This window comes from Astatotilapia calliptera, chromosome 13, assembly GCF_964374335.1.
Source record: "Astatotilapia calliptera chromosome 13, fAstCal68.1, whole genome shotgun sequence".
NCBI lineage: Eukaryota > Metazoa > Chordata > Actinopteri > Cichliformes > Cichlidae > Astatotilapia > Astatotilapia calliptera.
In genome coordinates this window covers 12,301,703-12,324,525 of record NC_137434.1, presented here as the reverse complement: position 1 = coordinate 12,324,525, position 22,823 = coordinate 12,301,703, and the positions used below count along the sequence as shown (strand labels likewise).

Sequence of the window (22,823 nt, the reverse complement as noted above, 5' to 3'; positions counted from 1 at the left end):
ATCAGAGTTGTCGTTATGTTACTTTACCAAGCCGTTTAAATCTGATTGGGGTGTGTGGTAGTCTAGTTGAGAAAGATGGTGTGAGTTTATAGCAAAAATATCTGCCCTGGAGCTAGCACAGGGTTGTTACACCTATGTAGGTAGGTAGATGTAGTATGTTTAAACCACCTTTCTCTTCAATTCAATTCTGCTTATATAGTGCCAAACCACAGCAACAATTGTCTTAAAGCTCTTTATGTACAGAGAAATCCCCAACAATCAGACAAACCCATATGAAGAAGCAGTTGGTGACAGTGAGAACGAAAACTCCCTTGTAACAGGAAGAGACCTCGGTCAGAAACAGTAGAGGGGCAGCCATGTATAGCAACTGGCTGGGGTGATGGAAGGAAGACAGGACAAAAGACACGCTGTGGAAGAGAGCCAGAGTTTAATAATAACTAATGATTAAATTCAGAATGGTGTATAACTGTAAGCTTTCATTTATAAGGGTACAAATGTGTATTTAAGTGTATTTTCTTTTTAAATATCATTTATTTCAATAGGATACATTTCCTTTCTCCCTACAGTAGCCTACACACAGACACTTTCCATTATTAAGACATCCTTTCCTCTCCTCTTAGCTTTCCCATTAGGAGACCTAATGCCATTTACAATAAAAATGATGTGATAAATTATTTACTGCTCGGTTTCGCTTTGTTTTGGTTTTTTCCCAGCTCCGTGTGTGTCGCATTAACAGAAACAAGGTCAGAAATCACAAGCGGGTTGTAGCACTGTCAAGGATGTGATTTCCCCCCTTAAAACGCACATGACCTCATTTAGACTAGAAGTGAAATGACATGTTGCTAATGCACCCATCATTGCGCAAATCCTACACGATTAATTTCACCTAATCCATAATAATCTCTTTTAGATTTTCGGCCGCATACTATTTCTTTATTTTCCTCTGTCGTCGTCTCCACCATCAGCGATCTTAAATGTATGTATACGGCCACAAACACAAACTCTCTCACACGTACACCACACCACACCACAGCCAGTGGCTCCAGCATTGTCTGGTTGCCTGGCAACTGTCGGCGTGGCGTGGTTGCTAGGGGCGTGTGGGAGAGGGGAAGGGGAGGTGATGCTGCTCTGATTTCCAGCTGAATTGAGGCAGTCAGTAGGGAGAAGTCCCCCCTCCTTCCAATATCCCCATCCCCTCCCCTTCCCCATCGACACACAGGACTCTATTGAACAATAGAGCTGTGCCAGTGGGCCTGAGGCTAGTCAGACAAGCCCTTGTTCAGGGTCACACTGTGTTCATCCCACAGTCCTCCATGACTAATTAACTTACAGCAAAGAGTGTCGTTAGCACATCTGATGATGCATCCATCACTGGCGCAGCCCTGGAATTTACATTAATGCGAGGTGCACTTCTGGCAGCCGGCCATTTAAAAAAAGAAAAAAGAAAAAAAAACATGAAGGAGAAGACAGAAAGGGAAAGTGTCATGGTGCTGCCACACTTAGTGCTGAGCAAAGCCTGCGCAGTCAAAAGAAACTGCTGGACTTGGTGGGAAATATCTCCCAGCTGTAGCACTGTTATGTGAAAACTGAGAACCACAGAGTCAAGGATCGCTGATCTTGTGGCTTTCGCAGCAGGTGACAAGATCGATCCAAAAAATTCTTACAGACAAAAAAAGAAAGAAGGAAAAAAAGAAAAAAAAAATCAACCAAAAAAACCCACTCAAGTCAAGCCCCATTTTCCACAAAGAAACCAAAAGATGCACACGGCAATAAACAAGAACAGGTTTTTATTAATATTTTTGTAATACCATATATAATGCAATTGCATATCTTTGGCGAAAATAAATCTTATAAACATTTTATCAACAGAGGTTAGCATACAAAAACCAAAAAGGTGTGTCGGTCCAATGGACATGGCAGACAACTGACACAAACTCATACTGGGTTGGCAGCTTTGTCAAATGCAAGAAAAAAAAAATGCTCAGCACACCCATAAGAAATTAGGAAATGCAACAGAATCACATAATTAATATTTTATAACAGCTGTTGAGCAATAAGGGAACTGGGTTTGGAATTGTGCAAGTCCTGGGACCCAGAAATGTTTTGGTAGCTCACCCACAGATCGACTCGACTGGCTCGGTGTCACCTTGAGACAAACATTTCTTTTATTTCTCAAGTGCTACAGAAAGGATGAGGCTGATTTTTTTTAGCTTCTCCAAAACTTCTCTGCGGCTGTCCCGACACTCAAGAGTAGGTCTGAAAACTACACAGCAGCTGCTTGAAGACTGAGTAACTCAGATCCAGTTTTACAGTGATATTCAAAAACATTCAATAACAAAACCTGGAAGCATGAGTTATGGGGTGGCAGTACTTTTATAAAAGAGTCTTACAGCTAATCTCCAGTTTCTTTGACTACTTAAGTCATAATACCTAAACAAAACCATATGATTAAATGAGCCCAGAAGAACTTGGGGTGCGCATGGGGTGGTGTGTGTGTGTGTGTGTGTGGGGGGGGGGGGGGAATTGGGTGCATCAATCTTAAATTTATCTACACCCCAGCTGTACATCGATTTGGCAACAGAAAAAGGTTTCAGGATCAATGTTAATTAACTGTTTTCTATCCAACCTAACAAAAAGCAAAACAAAAACATCAAGAAAACCTGGCAGTCATGGTTAAATTGAAAACACACCCGCTCTAAAGACAACAGACATTGGCAAAATACTTAATCACTGTAACAAGACAGAAAAAAAAAAAGGGGGGGGGGGGGGGAGGAAGGTGTGTTGCTGAAAATAAACAAGGAGAAAAACAAAAATACTTATTAAAGGAAGTTCACAGAATGAAGGGAAAAAAATTACTGTGCCTAGTCATTTATTTTAAATAACCAGTGTCTGATGCGTTCGGGGGAAAAAGTCCCATAAATTAAAGTCATAAATAAGGTGATGATTAATGAACAACAATTTGTTCTTTTTTTTTTTTTTTCTCCACAGCTAAACAAGACCAGTGTATGCACTCGGTTATCAGCTGAGAACTGCGGCTTAGTCTGCAAAGAGCAGTTCCCACTCAATAGCGACAAATGTAAACCAAAAGATTGGTTATGTCACCGTACTGACCAGAGTCATCGCCCGTTTCCTGATTCAAAAACTCCAGATCACAATTACAGTGTGGCAGTAGGAGGGGTTTATAGATATTAACAAAAAAAAACAAAGCAGCCAGTTTGCAGTTTTGCATCAGTGGCACGACAAAATGTTTGGCACCGACCATGCACGCTATACTACCAGTCACACCATGTGATCCAGTACAGTGGGGGGGGAATACATTTTCCAGCTTGTTATCCTATCACTCATCTATGCTACTGTTGACTGTACGCTGCTTCTATTTGGGTTTTTTTGTTTGTTTGTTTTTTAAAAAACAGAAAACTGTGGCCTTCTATGCAAGTGGCTCGCAACTTCCCCTCAGAGAACCGCGTGCAATCAACTGACAATAAACACTCCATTTCACAGCTTGAGAAGAGAACGTGCACTTCCTTATTTTGTTCTAGGAGGAAGAGCAAGGACGAAAAACTAGCAGCCAGCCAAAACCGAGGGCACAGCACAGAGCACAAACAAGCGTCTTCAGCATCTCGCCTGCGAGCAACTGCGTGTACAGAGTTGACTTCTTTGTGACTATACTGTCCCCCTTCTTGTTATTTACATTTGGATGCTCTATGCTGTGGGTCTCAGAACAGAAAAAAACCCCAAAACAAAAAACACACACACACCTTCCTTCAAGATGTGAATTAACTTGGCCACAAGATCAGCCAACTCAAAATTACCTGTATAACTTAGTAATTATCTAAAGTACAAGGTATCATAAACAAGGCCAGAGATATAATCAAACTACAAATCCAAATATTGGCGTGAGACGTGGCGGTCATTTACCATCCGCTCCGTTTTCCCCCTCGCCTCACTATTAGCCAACTCTGCATTCAGAAAGCCCAAAAGCAAGCAGAGCACCGAGCAGCTCTTACAGTACAGCAGTAGCAGGGAGATGTGTCATTACGATAGTACATTATATTCATTGTATTTGTCAGTAGAAGGATTAAAAAAAATTTTAAACTCTTTCTCGTGACTGTCATCCAAGGGTCCAGCTGATGTCAGCATGCACTGTGATACGCACATGTGTATGTGCACACAAAAAAGAAAATTTATGGAGGATAACCTATGAACACGCAGCGAACACCTGGCAAAACAAGGCAGATGTACCCTTTGCATAGGTTGTCGCCAAACATGAGAAAAGATGTCCCATTAACAGTGGATTGGGAAGAAAACAAACGAACAAACACAAACCGAAAGAAAACAGCTGTGCTGCAATGGCCGCGCAAAATCAAGCAAAGTCCTAGCTAACTTTGCAACTCAATTTGGCAGTGGCAGAGTAATACTATATCCACATTTTGCTAATCCTGAAAACGAGACGCGGCTCGCGTGTAGTAAGTTTATCGCATAACAAGATCATAATACTACTCCGTTCATTCGCTTAATTGTAAAGTTTAACTAGCATACTTGACTGATATATGCCACCATGGAATAATGTCAGAAAGTTAAGGTTGAGGATTAATTATTGCATCTCTTTCTTTTTTCTTCTACAAGAGCAGGAACTCCTTTCCAAACAGTGGTAATTTATTTTTCCTTTAGCACAAAACCAACAAAAAAGGAAAAATAAAAGGAGAAAATGTCAACACCAGGAGGTTAGATTTCATCTGTTACAAACATGCACTCGTTCGCTTCATAAATAGATTCACTTGGAAGAGGATACGGGTTTGAAGAGGAAGCATGCAACGCTTTGAGTTATAAAACCAGCTTTCAGCTTTTTTTTTGTTTTATTTATTTTTTTCTTCTTGTGTCACTTTTTGTCTTTGAGAGGAAACTTCTTGAATCACAGTCCTCTAATCCAACAGAAAGCAGGCAGGTCGTTTTGGATAGGTATCTTGATGGTTCTCCATAAGCCCAAACACCCACCCTCAAAAGTTACCCCCGAGTTAATGTATATGGCTTTGTTCTCCTGTGTGAACGATACTATTGCCATTTGTTTTGTTGGACAGAGATACTCCCAAACAAACAAACCAAAAAAAAAAGGAAAAGAAAAAAGGCTCAAAATGGCCAGTGAACGATCAGATTAGGAGAAGGAGGCACACTGGGACACAGGGGGTCAGAGGTTAGGGTTTCACTGGGTCCAGGGTCTTATGGGGGTAAAAGAAAATTCATTTCCTGCTAAGTTTTGTGCTCTTGACAGTGCGTTTGGAGCCCTCCGTGCAGCTGCGTATACCGGCGAGGTGCAGCAAGGAGCCGGCGGCTTCCTTCAGCTCCTCGTCCAGCTCTGGCTTGACTTCACGTCGCGCCCTCTTGCTAAGGGGCCACTTGACGGCGAGCGGACGGCGAGAAGTCTGGTGAACGCCCCTCTCGTCCCAGAGGTCGGAGTCCTCGTCGCTGTGGAAACCCTCGCTGCCGGCGCGGCGAGACTGCCTACGTTCGCAGCCGCCTTCGTCCAGGGAGGAAAGAGAAGATGAGGAGGAGCGAGAGGAGCAGCGTTGCAGGGCTGCGCTGCTGTAGTTGTGGTCCTGTTTTGGATCGCTGCTCACCAAGACAGAGTCGGGCCGAGAGAGGTCCAGAGGGCTGTCAGAATTGCCTGAGGAGAGGATGAAAGCCTGATAAGTGACCGTTCAGTGCATGAGGATGTCTTGTTACAGAGAGATAAATGACTGGTTTGAAATAAGATTTCTGAAAGAAAAAAAAAAAAAAAGTGACACCATCATTAAGACACTCGGGGGCTTTAACTTGTTTTGTTTACAAGTTTAAAGCAGAACTAAGATTTGTCTAGGACCAGCAGTGAAAACGTAGTTTTAAAATAGCTTGCTGCATGAATGTGAAAGCAGAATTAAAACTCGTGGGGGGGGACGTAAAAGACGTAGAAACTTAGAAAAAGTAAACATTTAATGATTCTGTGGGAACCTTTGCAAGAGGAAATATAAACTTTGCATCGAGAAAATAAATCAAAATCTAAACGAGAGATTTTAAAATTAACTGTGATTTCAATAAATACACCTTAACAAATACATGAAATTATTTGTTATGGTATTTTTTGCCCTGTTGAAAGATCAAGCACTAAAATCACTTCCTAAAGCTGTCTTGCTATACATTTTAAAGAAAAAAAAAAAGCCTGAGCTAGAGGTTCAGTTGAGTTTGCTCATTGTTTGTTATAGACAAACAATGAACTAATAACACAAACAGTTGTATGTTGAAGTCTGTAATGTCCAGGTTTCACTCCTATTTATTAAACAGATCCTTTTTCTGTTGTAATGGAAGAATTCTCATCCTCAGCCCACCTCCCCTGGGTCTGTTCTTGATCCTTTTTTATTCCCCATCTACATGCTTCCATTGGGTCAGGTAATCCATAAATAAAGCGTTTTCCCCGTCATGTATGTAGATAATACACAGTTGTTTGTTCTACTAAGTATCAACATAAATACAATCTCAAATCTTAAGAAGTCTCTCTGACGTTAAATCATAGATGTCACAATACAGGAACTATGTTCCCTGTCATTACCTGTAAAATCCAGAATTTAATTTAAAAGCCTTCTACTCACATCTAAAATCTTGAATAATCAGACCTGATTATATCTTAATGACGTCTTAGTACCTTATGATCCTAACAGAGCACTTTGCTCTCAGACTGCTGACTTGCTTGCGTTTGCTATAGTTTCTAAAGAGCCTATGACAGTTTGGGAGACAGACACCATCTCTACTTTTAGGATCAGGCTTGAAACTTTCTCTTTTTTTTAAAAAACTTATAGTTCGGGTTGGATCAGGTGACCCTAGCCCACCTATAGTTATGCTGCAATAGAACCGGGCAGCTGGGGGCTTCCCATGATTCCCATGTGTTTCTTCTTCACTTCCCATTTGTACACCACTATTGCATTTAATCATTCGGAATTATTCAACACTGGCCCTCTTTCTTAGTGCCCTCTGCTCTCTTAATATTGCAGGATCTTTACCTTATAATATAAAGAGCCTTGAAATGACCATTGTGATTTGGTGCTATTTAAATATAAAGTTTGAATTAAAGCGACTTAAATCTGCCCTACAACTTCAAGAATTCCACTCAAAACCTGGTTCTAATGCAAGTTTTCTTTTGACTCACAAATCACCAAAATCCTGCTTTCTACAATTAAGAAACTTTACAAAAGTTTACACATTTTTTTGTTTCCATCTCAAGCGGCCTTTGAAAAAGTCATCCATGCCACCATCTCATCATGTTTAGACTACTGTAATTCCCTCAACTCGGGTCTCAGCCAAAGGTTCATCTCCCGCCCCCAGCTTGTTCAAAATTCAGCTGCCAGATTCTTAACAAAATCAAAGAGACCAGACTACATCACTCCTATCCTGGCTACACTGCACTGGCTTCCTGTTAGATACTGAATTGATTTTAAAAACTTATTCATTACTTTTAAAGCCTTACCCAGGCTTGCTCCTACCTACATCAGATTTCAACAGACTTTATGAACCAAGCTGCTGGTTATGCTCTTCAGGTCAGAGCCTCCTAACCCGCCCTATAGCCTGCGTCATTTTCTGATTTCCTCTCAGAGTGTTGAACTATTTACCAGAGGAACTTACCAAAATCAGTATATCCAATTTTAAATCACTTCTCAGAACTTATTTTTACAGAAAGCCCTTTTAAAATTTAACAAAAACCCTTATTCTTCATCTACCTTTTCTTTATATACAAATGTTTTTACCTTTTGATTCCTAACTTTAGCCCATCTAAAACACACTGACATGACCTAAAGAGGGCCCTTCAATCAAGACATCTTGGAGATACGGATGAATCCATTTTGCTTCATTGCTAATTTTTCATTACTAAGTGTGTAAAGTGTGAACTACAACTATTTGTGTGGTTTTAGTTTGGTGAGATTTTGTCTGTCTATTACTGCAGCTTAGATGAAGATAAAAAAAAAACCACATTGTCTATCATTAGACAAAGCAGATATTCTGATGATTCAAAGACATTCAAACTTCTTCTTGCAGCTGTGTACATCAGAATTGAACACACACAACATCAAAGAAAATTTAAGCAATGACGGGTGGTATGTCAGGGGTTGGACACAAAGCTAAAAGAAGAGGTGAAAGTATGGCTACTTGTAGGTTGTCTTACATGGGTCAACGTGGTGCCCAGGGGCAGAGTTTAAGAGCATCATGGCAGTGGCAGCATCAATGTCAGACTCTGGAAGAGGAGAGAACATGCACGATGGTCAGTCCTACGGTGTGAAAGCATGGTAGCATGACATCCCTACTAGGACTGGCTTGACCGACTGGGCTCCATTATTTTTAAGCTATACACTCGGCGATCCAATCAGTGCTTACAGAACGCACGGGATATGCAGAGGACTCGCAAAAACAAATCAGAGTAAATATAAGCCCATGATTTTCAGAATGCATCTGATCTCATGAGATCTGACAAAGTGTCTGAAAGCCTCACAGCTCACTTCTAGGGCTCTAAATTATTAATGATTACAGTGAGACTGAGTGCTCGATACTGAGCACCAGCAGAACCTCTGCTTGTCGTCAAGGTTACAAATCCAAGAGGCAAGGGGAGGGGGGGGGGGGGGGGGGAAGAGACATCGACGGGAGCTGTCAACATTATGGTCAACATGAGGCATCAATGACTTGAAAGCAACAAATCAAACCAAGAGCTGAGCATAAAAGCACAGTGATGCTGAATGTTCTGGGACTGAAATGTGCAAAGGCAACATAATCAAAACAGTGCACAAACACACGCTAACAAAACTGCACTACACATCTGCACATTGCTGGGCAAACAGCTTACAAATACGAAAACTTTGATCAATTTGCTTTTCTCTCACCTTTAAATGAGCAACCTTGTAGAAAGAGATGACGAGGGGGTGAGGAGGCACTGCAGAAAGTAAACAAAGGACACCAAGAGTCAGATGATACGTTTGAAGAGCCAAATTCTGCCCTTTCAAAACTGTGTTTTTATTAAGAATTAGTTATCAAATAATTACAAATGACTACAAACCTGTTAAGATAAAATATTTCCTCAGCTTAAAAAAAAGGGATTTTAAAGTCAGGAGAAAGAAATCAAGGCTGCTCCTTATGGTATACCTCCACCTCCATGTTTCACAATAAAAGCAGAAGATATGGGTTCTGTCTACTAAAATGCTATGGTGGTGTATATGAAACTGTTACATGAAGTGTTTGTACTGTAGCTTCCCAGAAGCGTGAGTATTGGGGAAGTTCTGGGTTTGCAGAAGCTTCTGGGCATTATCATGTTTCTGTCTAAATGAATTGTTCTCAGTTTTTCCCCATTATGTTTACGGTTCAATTGCTCGTCTTATGTGTTAGTTACATTTAGCAAAGCTGTGGCATTGTGACCATAGGGAGGAGCTGGTTTGATATACATACGAGTGTGAGGAGAATAATGCTCTTCTTGTTGTTAAACTAACAACAGAGAGTTTCAAACTGTTGTGCTCCTACCTGTCACGGGTGAGTCATCACTCACCATGGTACACTAAGTGTATTGCTGTAAGTCTAAAGGAGCTAATGGAAGCATATTGGAGTTGGTATGTGACCAAGTTCACTTTTTTTAATCATACTGAAAGCCAATCGCTAATACAAGCCTGCTCTAAATAAAGTTCAGGTATTTCCTTTTATGTCCAAAACAAATCCCTGCAAAATATATTTGAGACATAATAATTCCCTTGACCATCATAAGCAACAAATTGAATTGAATGATTAAAGTGATGACCGCTCACCTGGGTGGGGAGGCGGGTGGTGTGCAGAAGGCATGTGCGGCTGGGAAGTGCTGCTTCTTAAGAGCTTGAATTAGGTTGGGGCGGTACTCAGGGTCAACACACCAGAGCGACCCTTTTCCATTGGCCTGTAGGACAAAGCAGGGACAGTCAAATCTCTAAACCCCTGTTACAAAGTAATGAAGCTGCCAGAAAGTCCACATAAGAAACTGTGAGCAGAGGTCAGGGGGGAGGTGATCTGTTGATGTTAAACAATAAAAACCCTGTCATATGATCTTCTTTTCAGAGGATTTAACGATGGCGTCTTATCCTGTTGCCCAAACATTCCCAGTCCCCATGAACTAAGCAAAAGCTGTTACGTCATTTATTTGGTTCAACGCAAGAGAACAAAACTGACAAAAGAAAAGCAGCAGGCAGAACATTATCCTGAAAGAAACACCAAAAATACAGTATGTTCGGTCTGGCTTTCAGAAAAAAAATCCAAATAAATAAATAAAAATCAGAGCGAAAACATGCTATAAACGTTTGTGAGTTAGGTCTTTAGTAAAAATAACATGCTTTGTCACTTTGTACGATTAAATATTTGATCACATGAGTTCAATTAAAACTGTAAGTAATGAACACAATTTTAATTTTGAATCACTGAAGCCTTACAAACAATTTGCATGCAATTCCCACCTCAGCAAATTTTACATAATCATTATTTTAATGGAAGCTTTGTTCATATTTCTGTTTGGTAGCTCACAATCCTTTTCACCGCTTTGCTGCAGAACAGTGTGGCCATGTATCCCACATGTGGCTGGTATGTGTATCCTCATGCAAGATGTAAACAAAACAGGGCCCGCAACTAGTGGAGATAATAATCCACAGGGTACCTTTAAAGACTTAATGAGGACTTGAAAATCAATTTGGGTGATCTGTACAGCTGAGTAATTGCACAAAACTACAAATGACAAGATCATCATTTATCAGGGAAAAAAGTCAAGTGTGACTCAAACCTTTTAGAGATTAGTCACTGTGGAAATGCACTTCATTTCCAAATCACTTTTCAATTATAAGCTTCACAGCACCTTTTAGACACAACACGCTCAAATGGCAATATTGAAAAAATGATGAGAATTCCTGAAATGTTTCGCTGTCAGAGCTGGTGGGACTATAGTGACCGCAGCAATGATTCAAATTTCATTACAGTCCCACAGTGAAAAATAGCAAATACCAAACTTTGCAATATAAACGCTTTTACAATGAGAGGAAATTTTTACTCAACAGCTCCCTGTGAAGAATAATTGTATCTGCTGGTGATGTGTGTGTCACTTTATCTGATGGTGGCGTATTCTTGCCCAGTCTGGGAGAATACAGCGAGGAGAATAACCTTGACTCAGATTACCAACCAGCTCTGATGCAGGAAGAAGGAAATGTCTCCATAGCAACGGAAACCACCAGCCAGTGTCATGTGAAACTGGTGCTAGTGTCTCAGCAGACGGAGGGCTCATGCTATGCACCTGCATGCTAAGCGGACTATACTGCATTGTATTGCTACACGCTGAGTGCAAACTGCCATTCCCACCCTAGATGGGCAAATATCAGGTTTTAGCCAGATACAGCCATGACATGGGGCTTCAAACCACATCCTCTCACAATATTAAAATCTCATGATACACAGACTTCTTGGGTGTTTAGAGGGTATTGTGCCACCGCCACTGTTTACCGTTACACAGAAGAATCCAGGAATCTACTTCTCCACACTTTTTACACACACACACACACACACACACACACACACACACACACACACACACACACACACACACACACACACACACACACACACACACACACACCCTTTCAGACTAAACCGTAATAACAGCCGTTAGTGAGTAAATTCACAGCTTTACTAACTTTTCAAATTCACAGACATGTGTGCACACTATATGCAGTATGTGTTCTTCCCTTTGTTACAAGCATGTGAACATGAGTAGGCCAGCTTCTCTTTTTTCCCCTTGTTATTTGTCGCCACTACTTGTAGAAACACAAGCTACCATAAATGATGTGTATGTCTGCCAGGATCAGGTAGACAAAGATTGTTCTTTGTGCACTTTCAGGACTTAAGGTCGCGTTTGCTTCCTTTGTGCAGTGTGGGTTCAGATTGTGGGAGGCTTCTCTCTAGCTGCACTACCTTGACGTGTTTCTAAAGATATTGTCCTATCTCGGTGTGCGGTGTTTGCATATCCTCTGGCGGAGGAGGATCTTTGACCTTGACTGGATTCCACCCTTATCATAGCCGAGTCAGAGTTCTGTGCAGCTGTGTGTCACATGAGCCATGTGGCAGCTTCACACTCTAGCACACTGTTTGCTAACAGTGCTAAACAAAGCCACTGTAACTGTAAATGTCACATCATCAAACAGATGCATGCTGACAACTACAGAAGGATAACTGTAAATCTAAGTGACGTGCATAAAAGTTTGAAGTCACTTTGAGACCTACCTTTCCCAAGCTCCTTTCGACCTTGCGGAAGCATTTGTTCAGGGACAAGTTGTGACGAACTGAGTTCTTCCAGCCAGTGGGAGCGTTGGAGAAATACGGGAAGTGCTCGAGTATCCAGCCGTAGATTTCTTTGACAGGCAACGACTTGCTGGGAGACTGCTCGATGGCCATGTAGATGAGCAGGGAAAATGAGAAAGGTGGTTTCGACTTCATCGAATCCCTCTCCCTGCCTCTGTTGTGTGACGAAGATGAGGAGGACGACGGGCCCTGGTTCGACCCGTAGTCTCCTTCTATGTCAAAGAGGGGGCTGCCGCTTGTCTGAGCTTCGGGGCCCCCGAGAGTAAAGTTCTGAAGCAGGTTCTCGTGGAGCCAGTTGAGGTTAGTGAGCTCCTCATCCTCGGTGCCTCCGGTACGATCCACGCTAGTTGCCAGCGGACTGGACGCGCACTCCGCCTCGGGCAGCGTTCCTACACCGCAGACACCTCTGAGCCCTGCCCGCTCCTCTTGCATACCCGGAATTTCCGTTTTCTTATCTGGTGACATCCCAATAATTGGACCCATTAAATCAAAGAGGTCTGGAGAGAAAGAAAAAAGAAGGTTGTTAATATCAAGCAGCAAAGACAAGACCAAAAAAGGTACATTTTTAAAAAAAATTACCATCAAAAAAGGAAGATTTCAAAGTAATTTAAAAGCAAAGTTTGCAGTATGAAATAACTCAAAGTGACATTTTGGAAGGATGTGCTCTTCCAAGCGTTGGCCTTGTTTTCTTAAGTTTCCCTGGGGGCACACCCCCTGTTGCTGTCGGCCTCTATTGCAATTCATGGCCCTCTCACTGCCTCTCTCCTCCATCCCTGCCGAGGACCAAGAGGCTCTCAGCCCCCCTCCTCCTCCTCCTCTCGACTCCACGTGAGGACCTTCGAGGACATCCTCTCAAGTAAGTGAACTGACTTAAGGCTCCACTCCTCAACGCCTACCTCGTTTCAGACAAGACCCAGCTGCTCGTTATGTGTAAATGAGCATGAAACCAGCCAGCGACTGCAGGAATAAGTGCAAGGACTCCATCTTACAGATTGGATAGCTCTTACGGACCGAAATACATTCAGCCAGGATCAAGTCTGCATTTGTCGCATGGCATATTAAGTTGTGTAAAGAGGCTACAAGCCTAAGAGTTGTCAGTCATTTAGGAGCACGGGGAAATGCCAGAGCACTTTATCATTAACAAAATGAACCTGAGTACACTTATCAATACTTTTTAACATGAGCTCTGAAGAGGCCTTTTATCTTAAACACCAGAGTTCCTGTCGCAGTTTAAGTTGAAGCTCGAGTGAGAAATGATCTGGGCTACAGACAAACCTACATTACTGGAAATTTAAACTAAGCATCACATTATCTGAAAATAAATTTTGTCCCCATAAAATACAAGCAGCAGTTTGTGTGCAGTACTTATTGTGATTTGTTATTATGTGAATAATGTTGAATCGAACTGCTTGTTGAGGCCAAGAGCACAAAGAGATCACTCCGCGTGTCAGCTCACAACAAGCTTTATGTCCTGGGTGTCACCATGACAACCCTGCCATCCCTTCAATTAAGAGCAGAAATCCCACAAGCAAGAATCCATAAGAAAAATAATTAACCCACCCTGAGCTGACTCTGGCACATTCAAATCACTGAAAAGAAAGCCTCTGAAAAGAAATGCTTCTACTGAGGTCTATAGCATGTCCCGATTCTGGGAAGGTCTAGGATGTTCTGGATCTGGACTTTGATGGGAATTAGACTGGACGGTCAGAGAGGTAAAGTCGCAGCGTGGTGGTGGATGGGCATGCCTTTTCATTTCTGTGATAAGAACTGGGTCAAACTCATGTGTTTGCACAGTGGCAAAGACAGGAGTGAGAGTGTGAGCGCACACAAACATACACACAAATCAGTTTGTCAAACCCAGTCAGTGTGGACAGGAGGGGGGGAAAGAGGCATTAGTGCATTTACAAAATGACCTTTAAACTCTCAATAAGCGGATAAACCTACAGCAGATGGATACTATTCTGGTTATGGCCCCAATTCTCTCCTTTTGGCCATGACTGTGACCCTCTCTTTTGGGGCTCAAAAGAAGAAAAGTCTAGCCTTCCAAGTGGACATTTGGGGGGGGGGGGGGGGGGGGAAATGACACAAGGAGAGCAGGGCTAGGTGTTCGAGCCAAGGAGAGGAGCTAGGCCTAGACGTCTGTGATTTCTTACACAATAAAAGTGTGCATTTCAGTGTATGTGTATATACTCCTGTTATAACAGCACATTGTCTTAGATTTATCATGCATTCTGGATTTCAGTTCTTTCCCCGGGTAGTGGATATTCCAGCGCAGCTGAATTGCTCTAGTGCATCACATAAACATCTGCGATTTAATTTACAGATAAAAAAGAAGCAAGTCAATAAGTTTTCCAGGCCAAAGGCAAAGTGTCAGGCAGCATCAACCCAGAAAGAGATAACAATAGGGAGAAGACTTTTCTGAAAGGACCGAGCGTGACAGAAGGTTTGACAGAGAGACCTAGACCTGTGAGAAAGACAGAGAGAGAGGCAAGTGAGGCTTAGAGGTAGTAAGGTAGGCTGTGCAAGGCATCGTCAATCTAGGCTGAATCACAGCTCTCAGCAAAGCAAAGTTATTAAATATGTCAACAAGCAAGAAAGAAATGAAGAAGCAGAGAGACAAGTGCACATGTTCAGAAGAAAATATTATTCATGCTTCCTAAAAGCATTACAGACTATGTTTATACTGACTTTATTCTCTCAGGATAAGCTCTTTGGGACATATCATCTTAAAATACATTTAGCCATGTTTGGGCCAAATATCTAGTTCATTTAGACAAATTAGGTGAACGGCAACAATTTGGGGCAGATTTTTTAGCAGATTCTCAATATTTATGTATGTTCTTATGCAGGAGTGATAGAAAGGACACTTGGGGATTTCATGACAAGAAACCCAGTCTTTTTAAAATGTAGTTAAATGGAAAACAGCCTGCTGACCAACAACTAAGCCCTTTTTTGTGAGTATAAATATATAGGTCACAGGAGGGAAGAAGTCAGCAAAGGTGTGGCAAAAAAAAAAAAAAAAGATACGTCAGCTCGTTTGACTAAAAGGTGTGGCCACTTATATGCCACAGTTGGTTGTAAACCCTTGATAGCCCGATTCTGTTTTATGTCAGAGAGACATGAAGAAGATGTAATATAGCTAAAGTATCAGATCAGGGATTAACATTAAAGCACAACAGAGCTTCACCTCAGTTCTTCTTCCCAAACTTGACCTCTCAGCTGGGCCTCTGGGTGCCAAAGAGAGCTTATCCTCTTTTAAATAGCTCCTCCTGATGACTTGCCATTTGAATATCAACAGAGGCACAGTGGACGGATGAGAGGGCTGTCGTGCATCCAGCCAAACACAGGAAGTGTTTTACCATGACTGCAGCTGGTCAATTACCACTGCTGCTGCAATGATTGCAGTTATCATTGCTCTTATGAAAAGGCATCAAAGAGAGGCGGCTGGGAATCCACTGAATAATGGGATAGTAGTATGTAAAGAGCAGAGAGGGGAGAGGGAGCTAATAAGCCAGACTGGCCTGTTGACTGCTACTCATCCTTGAAAATACACCAAAGCTGCAATGGCGCTGACCTGATGGCTCATCTGCAAGTTAAAATAGCCGTGCGATCCGCCAGCCTCATCATATTCATGTGCAAACAGGCAGGCTAACAGCAGGTGCCAAGGCACATTTTTCTCCCCTTTCAAATTGCTCTTTTATCCTGTTAAGCACTTAGCCCATTCAAAAATACACAAAGACATATGGAGATAGCTTTAAGTGGGAAATCAAACCGTTGAGATGTCAGATATGTACAGGGGAATTTAAAGGAGATGATAGTGGCATTAAAATACAGAGATACTGCTTTGAGATGTTTTCTGGGAGCGAATCTCACAATTAGGACTCAGTTGCCACGGCAGCCAATGCTGTAAGGGAAGCAATTGTGCTCATGTCTGTGCATGAAGAGAGGGCTAATGTGGGGGAGATCAATACAGGCGGAAAATGCTGAGAGCAGCAGTCTGCTGCTGTTCTCCACAAACCTGTCTGACAAAGAGCGGCGAGAAAGGCCACTGCCAACCTGGATGTCACGGCACTACTGACTAAGCTATTAAGGCCTACTTCATATAACACAGAAATTATGCTCCCAAAAAATCTGTTTTTAAGCAAACTGCTTTCATACGATTCTCCTCTGCAAAACAAAAAGAAAAAGGAAAAACAACCTCTGTATAGATAACAGCCTCGAGTTCATACGCTGACACCACACCCTATTCCAAAGAAACAAACCAGTTGACACAAACCAGTTACACCTCTACAACAGATACACAAAGGTGTGCCGCAAAGCCCCATTGTGATGGCTGTTATTCGAAACCCTAACTGATATTTAGGCAACTACCCAGTCTGGCTGGAGCTCTAAAAATGTGAATGAAACAAAAGGAGGGGGGACTGAGTTAGAGTGGGAGAAGCAGGCAGAGAGAGAGAGGCTGTTCCAGAGCGGGTTAGCCAAGTGGCCTGCTCTTTTATTTTACAAGGGTGGGGGTTAAACCGTGTCATAATAAATAAAGAATCTATTACTTTGAAAGGTAAATTAGGCTACTATTAAAGCACGCCCTAACGATACATTTCTGACTAAAACTTGTCAAAGACTTTAACGGATCTCCTCAGCGTCCGAGGTGAAAGCAAATGAAAAAGCTTGCACAAAGCATTACAACTGGCCCCACACTCTGCTCGCACAAAGGAGCAGTTGTTTTTGCTCTAGTCATGTTTCCGAAGTGCTCAGTATTCACCTCGCACTTTCAAACAGAGGACCGGGAGGGAAGGAAACACCTCCTGCCTGTTGAGGAAGTTCATTTTCAGACAACAAATTCAGACTTCACACAGAGACAGTTAGGCCCGCTATACGACAAAAACAGTGAAATCGAGCAGCACGAGGCTACAAGGTAGCGTCTATTGAAGCAACAGTATTTACTCGGCCAATCTAGGAGTTCCATCTTCGTGTAGCTTACAGATAGCTGGCAAACACCCTGGCTGGACCTAATGTATCAACTAATGAAATCACTCAGGGAAAAACAAGCGATCAAAAGGCCGGGCAATGGCTCGGTTCATGTTCGTCAGTGACACTAACCTCCTCCAACAACTTCAGAGTCAAACGCTCAAGACTGCACTTTGACTGTCAACAGAGGTGAGGCCTTCCAAAGTACATGCCAGTCCCTAGCCAACACTGAAACCTTATCTTTCCAGTCATGTGCCTGTAAGTTCAGCATACCGACACACACAACAACCTCAGTTCCTCTCAAATATTAAAAAAACAACAAAAAAACAACAACAACAACAAAAAACAACTTCATGCTGTATGCTTGCAAACACAGCTCCACGGTCTTGTAGGAAACGGCTGAAATTAGAACGTTTCTATAATTGTCAAGGGTCAGTCCTTGAGTATGAGAAAACTTTCTATGTGCAGTAAAATACAACAGTGTTTGCAAATGAAACGCAGAAAACACCAAAAAAAGCCCCACAGGGAACTCAAATGAGGAAAGACTTCTTTCCTGATTTTACAAAATAAATAAATAAAACATTATTGGGCTCTGACAAAACCATGATAGATATCCATGTCAACCACGAAGCTCCAGCAGAATGAAAATATTTACTGAATCTCCCCATTTGACTTAATCGACCAAAGCACACACACGTGGCAAACAAATATAAGCACACAGCTACTGAGCTCTGCCCGCTCCATATATAAGAAGTTTTGAACCCTTCACTTAAAAAGCTGACCTCTTGCTTTATACATTACAGACTTTACAAATTCTGCTTTCCATGTGTTGCTGTTTAACATCAAATTATAAATATGAACCATATGGTAACAGCAACAATAGTCACCAAGAGTTGTTTACTATCGACTCAGTATTGTTATTAGGCAGTATTATAATAACTGCATCTTAATTAGTGCTGAACAACCTCGTTATTCTGCCAATCATCACTTATTCAACCTTTTCCATTAGAGCACTGAATACCAACTACTTAAAATGGTCAGTGAAAAGTCACAAAATACTTGCTTTTTTCAGCAGCAGAGAAACTACCGAGTGTAATCATTTACCGTTTATTATAAACAATGAATATACATTCTTGATGGTGAAAGGGCATAGTAGAAATCTAGTTATTCCAATGCCGTTTACTTTTTGAGATGCAGCTTTTTGAAAGAGCAAAGATTTGGTCTAGTAATACAAGCTCATCAATTATTCTATGATTGAGTCATTTAAAGTACACGGCCCAGTATAAAATTCTTATTTAAAGGCGGTCAGTCTGTTTGACATTTACATTTGACTTTGTCCAAACACCTAAGCTACAGTTGTAGAAATTCTGAGACACTTAAACTGACACTGATATATGATACTTAGTGAGGATTTACAGACAAGCTGGTAAGCCTGTGTTGTTGTTGTCGTATCAATTAAATAAATCTTTTTATTTCTGCCTAAGCAAATGAGACAAAGAGCCACTGTGACAGAGGACACGGCCGTCCTTACCCCTTCCTTTCTCTCAATCAAGGAAACAGCCACATCAGTTGTTGCTTTCAGTGAGGCGGGCCCTAATGGGCTGTGTCTCGAGTCCACACAGTCAGAAATGAGACAGGCAAAGGAGCAGTCAGGGGGTGGGGGGCTGTAGAGGGAGGCGACTCACCATAGAGTCAATCAAGAGATGTAAAACAATAAGTAGAGTAAACAGAGGGGCACCGCGAGAAGGAGATAACCGCTGCCAGTATGCGACGTCTAAACAGACGCTTAAAGAGGGAAAAACTGATTTTCAGATCACGCAGAATCAACCTGTTTTGTCTTTTTGCCAGCTTGTGACATTAATTACAACACTGACGCCAGTTTGTAAAACAGCTGTGCCAAGCTCAGGGCATAAAAATAGATGCCATTTAGCTGCACGGTGAACTCTCAAGAGAGACTAAATAATGCGAAACATCGCAAAGAGCAGACAAGCTGATCACCCAAATAGGACAGAAAAAATAAATAATGACCAGGAAGGCCACAGGAGCGAGTGGGCGTGTGAGTGGAAACATGTCTTTTCAGGTGTTGACATTTACAACTCACTTCAGAGCTAGCCCCCTATGTTTGATTAGAAGAATGTGACAGACCCAAAACAACAACAACACACAGCATACTCCTGGGGATGCCCCTCCTTTATGACTAATCAGGGGCTCTGGTTAAGTGATCACTCAAGCTATCCATTACAAAACTGCATGAAGCATAAAGTCAGGCAGGCCACTGTCAACAGCCAGAACTCAAGGTCACTGATTAGTGGCTAATCTCAAGTAATTATTTGTTTAATTGAACAAGTTAAAGTTGAAAAAAAAAAAATGGTCCAAAGAAGTAATTTGAAACTACTGGAGACTTACTTTAGGCTTTAAATCAATCAACAACAACAAAAAATGCAGAACACCTGCTAAAATTTAGATATTCTATTTTCAAATGTGATTAAACTTTGCAATATGCACACAACAGCAGCATCGTGGTAACACAGTCACTTCAAGAAACCAAACTTCCTTATTCTGCCAGTTATCAGTTGTTCAGCTTTTTCCAATACAGCACCCGAGCACCAACTATTTAAAATGTTCAGTAAAAAGTCAAAGTACTTGGTAATGACAGGGATTGCAGAGAACAGTAGGTCACAAATCTCTGAGCACAAATCTATTAAGCCAATCCGTGAGAAACCAGCTTTACTCTGCGTTAAGCAATCCCCCCAAAAAAGTTGCTGCCGCGTGGGTCAGCTTTCGTAATGAATTCAAAAACCACAGCCGCTCGCATATCTATAGAGAACATGGTGGATTTTTCAGAGGACACAATCTTTCATCAGCTCCAGGTCAAAGTACACAACTCTGTGATAAGACCGATTACATGGCAGCAGCAGCACTTTTAAACTGAGCGTGTTGTGTCACTCGTTTGGATAAAAGGTAACAGCCACATGACACAACAGGCCCAAGCCATCTCCTTATTACTACATTTAATCGGTCATACTTAACACATTGGGATAATGGATGTAAGATTTTATTTGGCCGTGCGAAACTCGGTCAACAAAAAAATGTGCTGCGGTGGTCTTTTCAGTGACGTTGCTTCATTGTTATACATCCTCTGACGAGTGCTTTCCTGTTCTCCCATCAGTACAGTAGACTCGAGCGACATTTACACCACTGTGGTTACCAAGTTGTGAAAATGAAGTGTGGAATTCTTGAGCGTATGCGTGGAGCTTGAGATACATTTGACACCCCTGCGTCTACTATTGTGCTCAGCTGGTGTAAAACAGCACCCAAAAAAGTGAATAAAACTGCTATTAGTGTAATCAAAAGATGGACCTGATACCTTAACTATGTGACTATGTGGGCATCAATTAGACTATCTTTTCGTTTGTTACTATTTCATTAAATGACTCTTTCATAGGCTGTCAAAACACCCACAGAGTTTACCGTCAGGAAGTTCAAGCAAAAGATTCCAAACAATGTCATGAACGAGTCGTCGTGCAGTCAAGTTGTAAATTTCAGTTTCATATTGTCATCTCACGGCGATCTCACTCGTAAGTCTACCAGTTACCTTTTCAAACACAGCGTACTGTTAGCAGACCCATTCAAAAAGAGCAGAAATAAGACTAAGTAGTCTCCTTCCCATTTCCCCTGTCTTTTGCCTCTTACAAAGCCTGTCTATAGTGTCAATTCCAACATCTCAAATAACCTTGTGATGGTGCATATATAAAGATAATTCAAAAGGTACTGACAGTGTTTTCGATCCCTGAAGACATGTAGCCATTTCACATTGCAATAACCACATCAGTGGGTTACAGCAGGTCTTATTTATAGTAATGAATGTCTATTCTCGGATCCAAAAGTGCTTACCCTTCAGAGGCTTCTGCACAAATACATACATGAGTGGATACATGTCAGTTTTACAAAGACACCAGATGGTTTGACCCCACAATATGACCACAAAGATTCTGGCATTAAAATAATGGCAGACTGACAACATCTGTTTCTTTTTTGTCTTCTTCTGTCCCTTAAGCTCCTGGTGTCTTTGTCTTCTATTTATCACCAGGGCTTTAACAACTGTCAGGCAAAGTGAAAGGAACAATGTCAGTCTACTTGTCTCTCCATCACATTTCCCCCCCCTTCAAATATACGAATAAAACCTCAGTGCACATAATGAATTTTAGATGAGGTTTGTCCAGTCCAGTAAATGCAATGCTAACAGGCAGCAAGGTAGGAAACATCACACACAAACACCAGAAACAACACATGAAAGTATATAAAGGTCTATTCAACAGCAAAATATAAATTATAGCCAACTGCAGTAGGCAGAGATATTTTTCCTACAGTCTGACATTGTTTGTAGAGCACTCTGTATCTGGGACAATCTTGTGATAATCCATTACATCATGTGGCTAGCCAGTGTAGCCTCCAAACCTCTGGTGCCGTCGATATATATATATATATATATATAATGAAATATTCAACTATTTATAGCTATCAGGGAAGATGTGTCTGAACAGTATCAGGAGTAATAAGTCGCTCAATTTTTCTACCTACTACAGACTGACAAAACAGGCGAAAGACGTTCAAAGACACAATGAGACTCAAAATCGGTGGAAAGGATACGCTGAAAGTGCTGTTAGCACAGAAAACTGATATGCTCCGGAGCTACTAACAGGCACACAGCACTTAAAACACTTCACACTCACACACATACAAGCAACCACAAGTCAGACGCACAACGAGGAATACAAAGTTACGAGCAATTACGCGGAGTATTGCACAACATTTCCCGACACACGGGGTTTGTTACGAAGGAACTTGTCTCCGTTTTAATTAGCCGTATTTTCACTAAGTTCACTAAATGTTACTAGCTTTAACTCACCGAGAAACAACCGTCAGGCAGAGCAGCGTTAGCAGCCGCTCGACAGGTCAGGGGAAGGCACATATACCGCCTAGCATTAGCATTACATTTTAACTGGAAGAGCAGAAAGGGATCTGTTTGAATGTTTCAAAACACTCTTTGGTGTTATAAGTAATATCCCTTTATGCTCTCCAAGACATAAGCCCGGAGAAGAGAGAAGTAACGTTAACATTAGCTAGCTGGCCACATGCTGTCGCTTGATTTGCCATGCTGGCTGGCTGCTCTAAGCAAAGTCACTTGACCACATTTACTTTTAGCTTGTTCGAAACACAGCCCGGATCCTGCCGAACACTTATTTAATTACAACCCACTTAAAAACAATCGGCTACTCACAATCATGCACGGCGTGCCTCGGTGCGGTGCGTTTAAAGACACGTCTGCGCGCAGTTTATTCAGATGTCTTGTCTGTCTCACACACAATGTCAGAGATCAGATCAGCAGCTGCTTCCTCCATACACGCAGCGCGCAGATCACACAGCGCACGGCAACGCTACCAAACCCCTCGCCGTCGTCATGGCAACAGGTCCACTTCAGCCAATCAAAA

General features: G+C 41.8%; 1 protein-coding gene across 3 annotated transcripts; it reads right to left on the bottom strand.

Annotated features, from left to right (window-relative positions):
- Positions 1–1,770: 1,770 nt before the first annotated feature.
- foxn2a (forkhead box N2a) lies at positions 1,771–22,802 on the bottom strand. 3 transcript variants are annotated; one of them, XM_026190009.2, is made up of 6 exons: positions 22,613–22,800; positions 12,286–12,860; positions 9,804–9,928; positions 8,895–8,944; positions 8,186–8,254; positions 1,771–5,662 (listed from the first exon to the last, which is right to left on the bottom strand). In XM_026190009.2, the coding sequence occupies exons 2-6, from the start codon at positions 12,844–12,846 to the stop codon at positions 5,238–5,240; spliced, it is 1,230 nt and encodes a 409-aa protein (XP_026045794.1). In that variant the 5' UTR covers positions 12,847–12,860; positions 22,613–22,800; the 3' UTR covers positions 1,771–5,237. The 3 variants fall into 3 exon arrangements, with proteins under 3 accessions (XP_026045794.1, XP_026045795.1, XP_026045798.1); XM_026190010.2 differs by lacking the exon at positions 22,613–22,800 and adding an exon at positions 22,241–22,396; XM_026190013.2 differs by lacking the exon at positions 8,186–8,254 and having other exon boundaries at positions 22,613–22,802.
- Between the last annotated feature and the right edge of the window lie 21 nt (positions 22,803–22,823).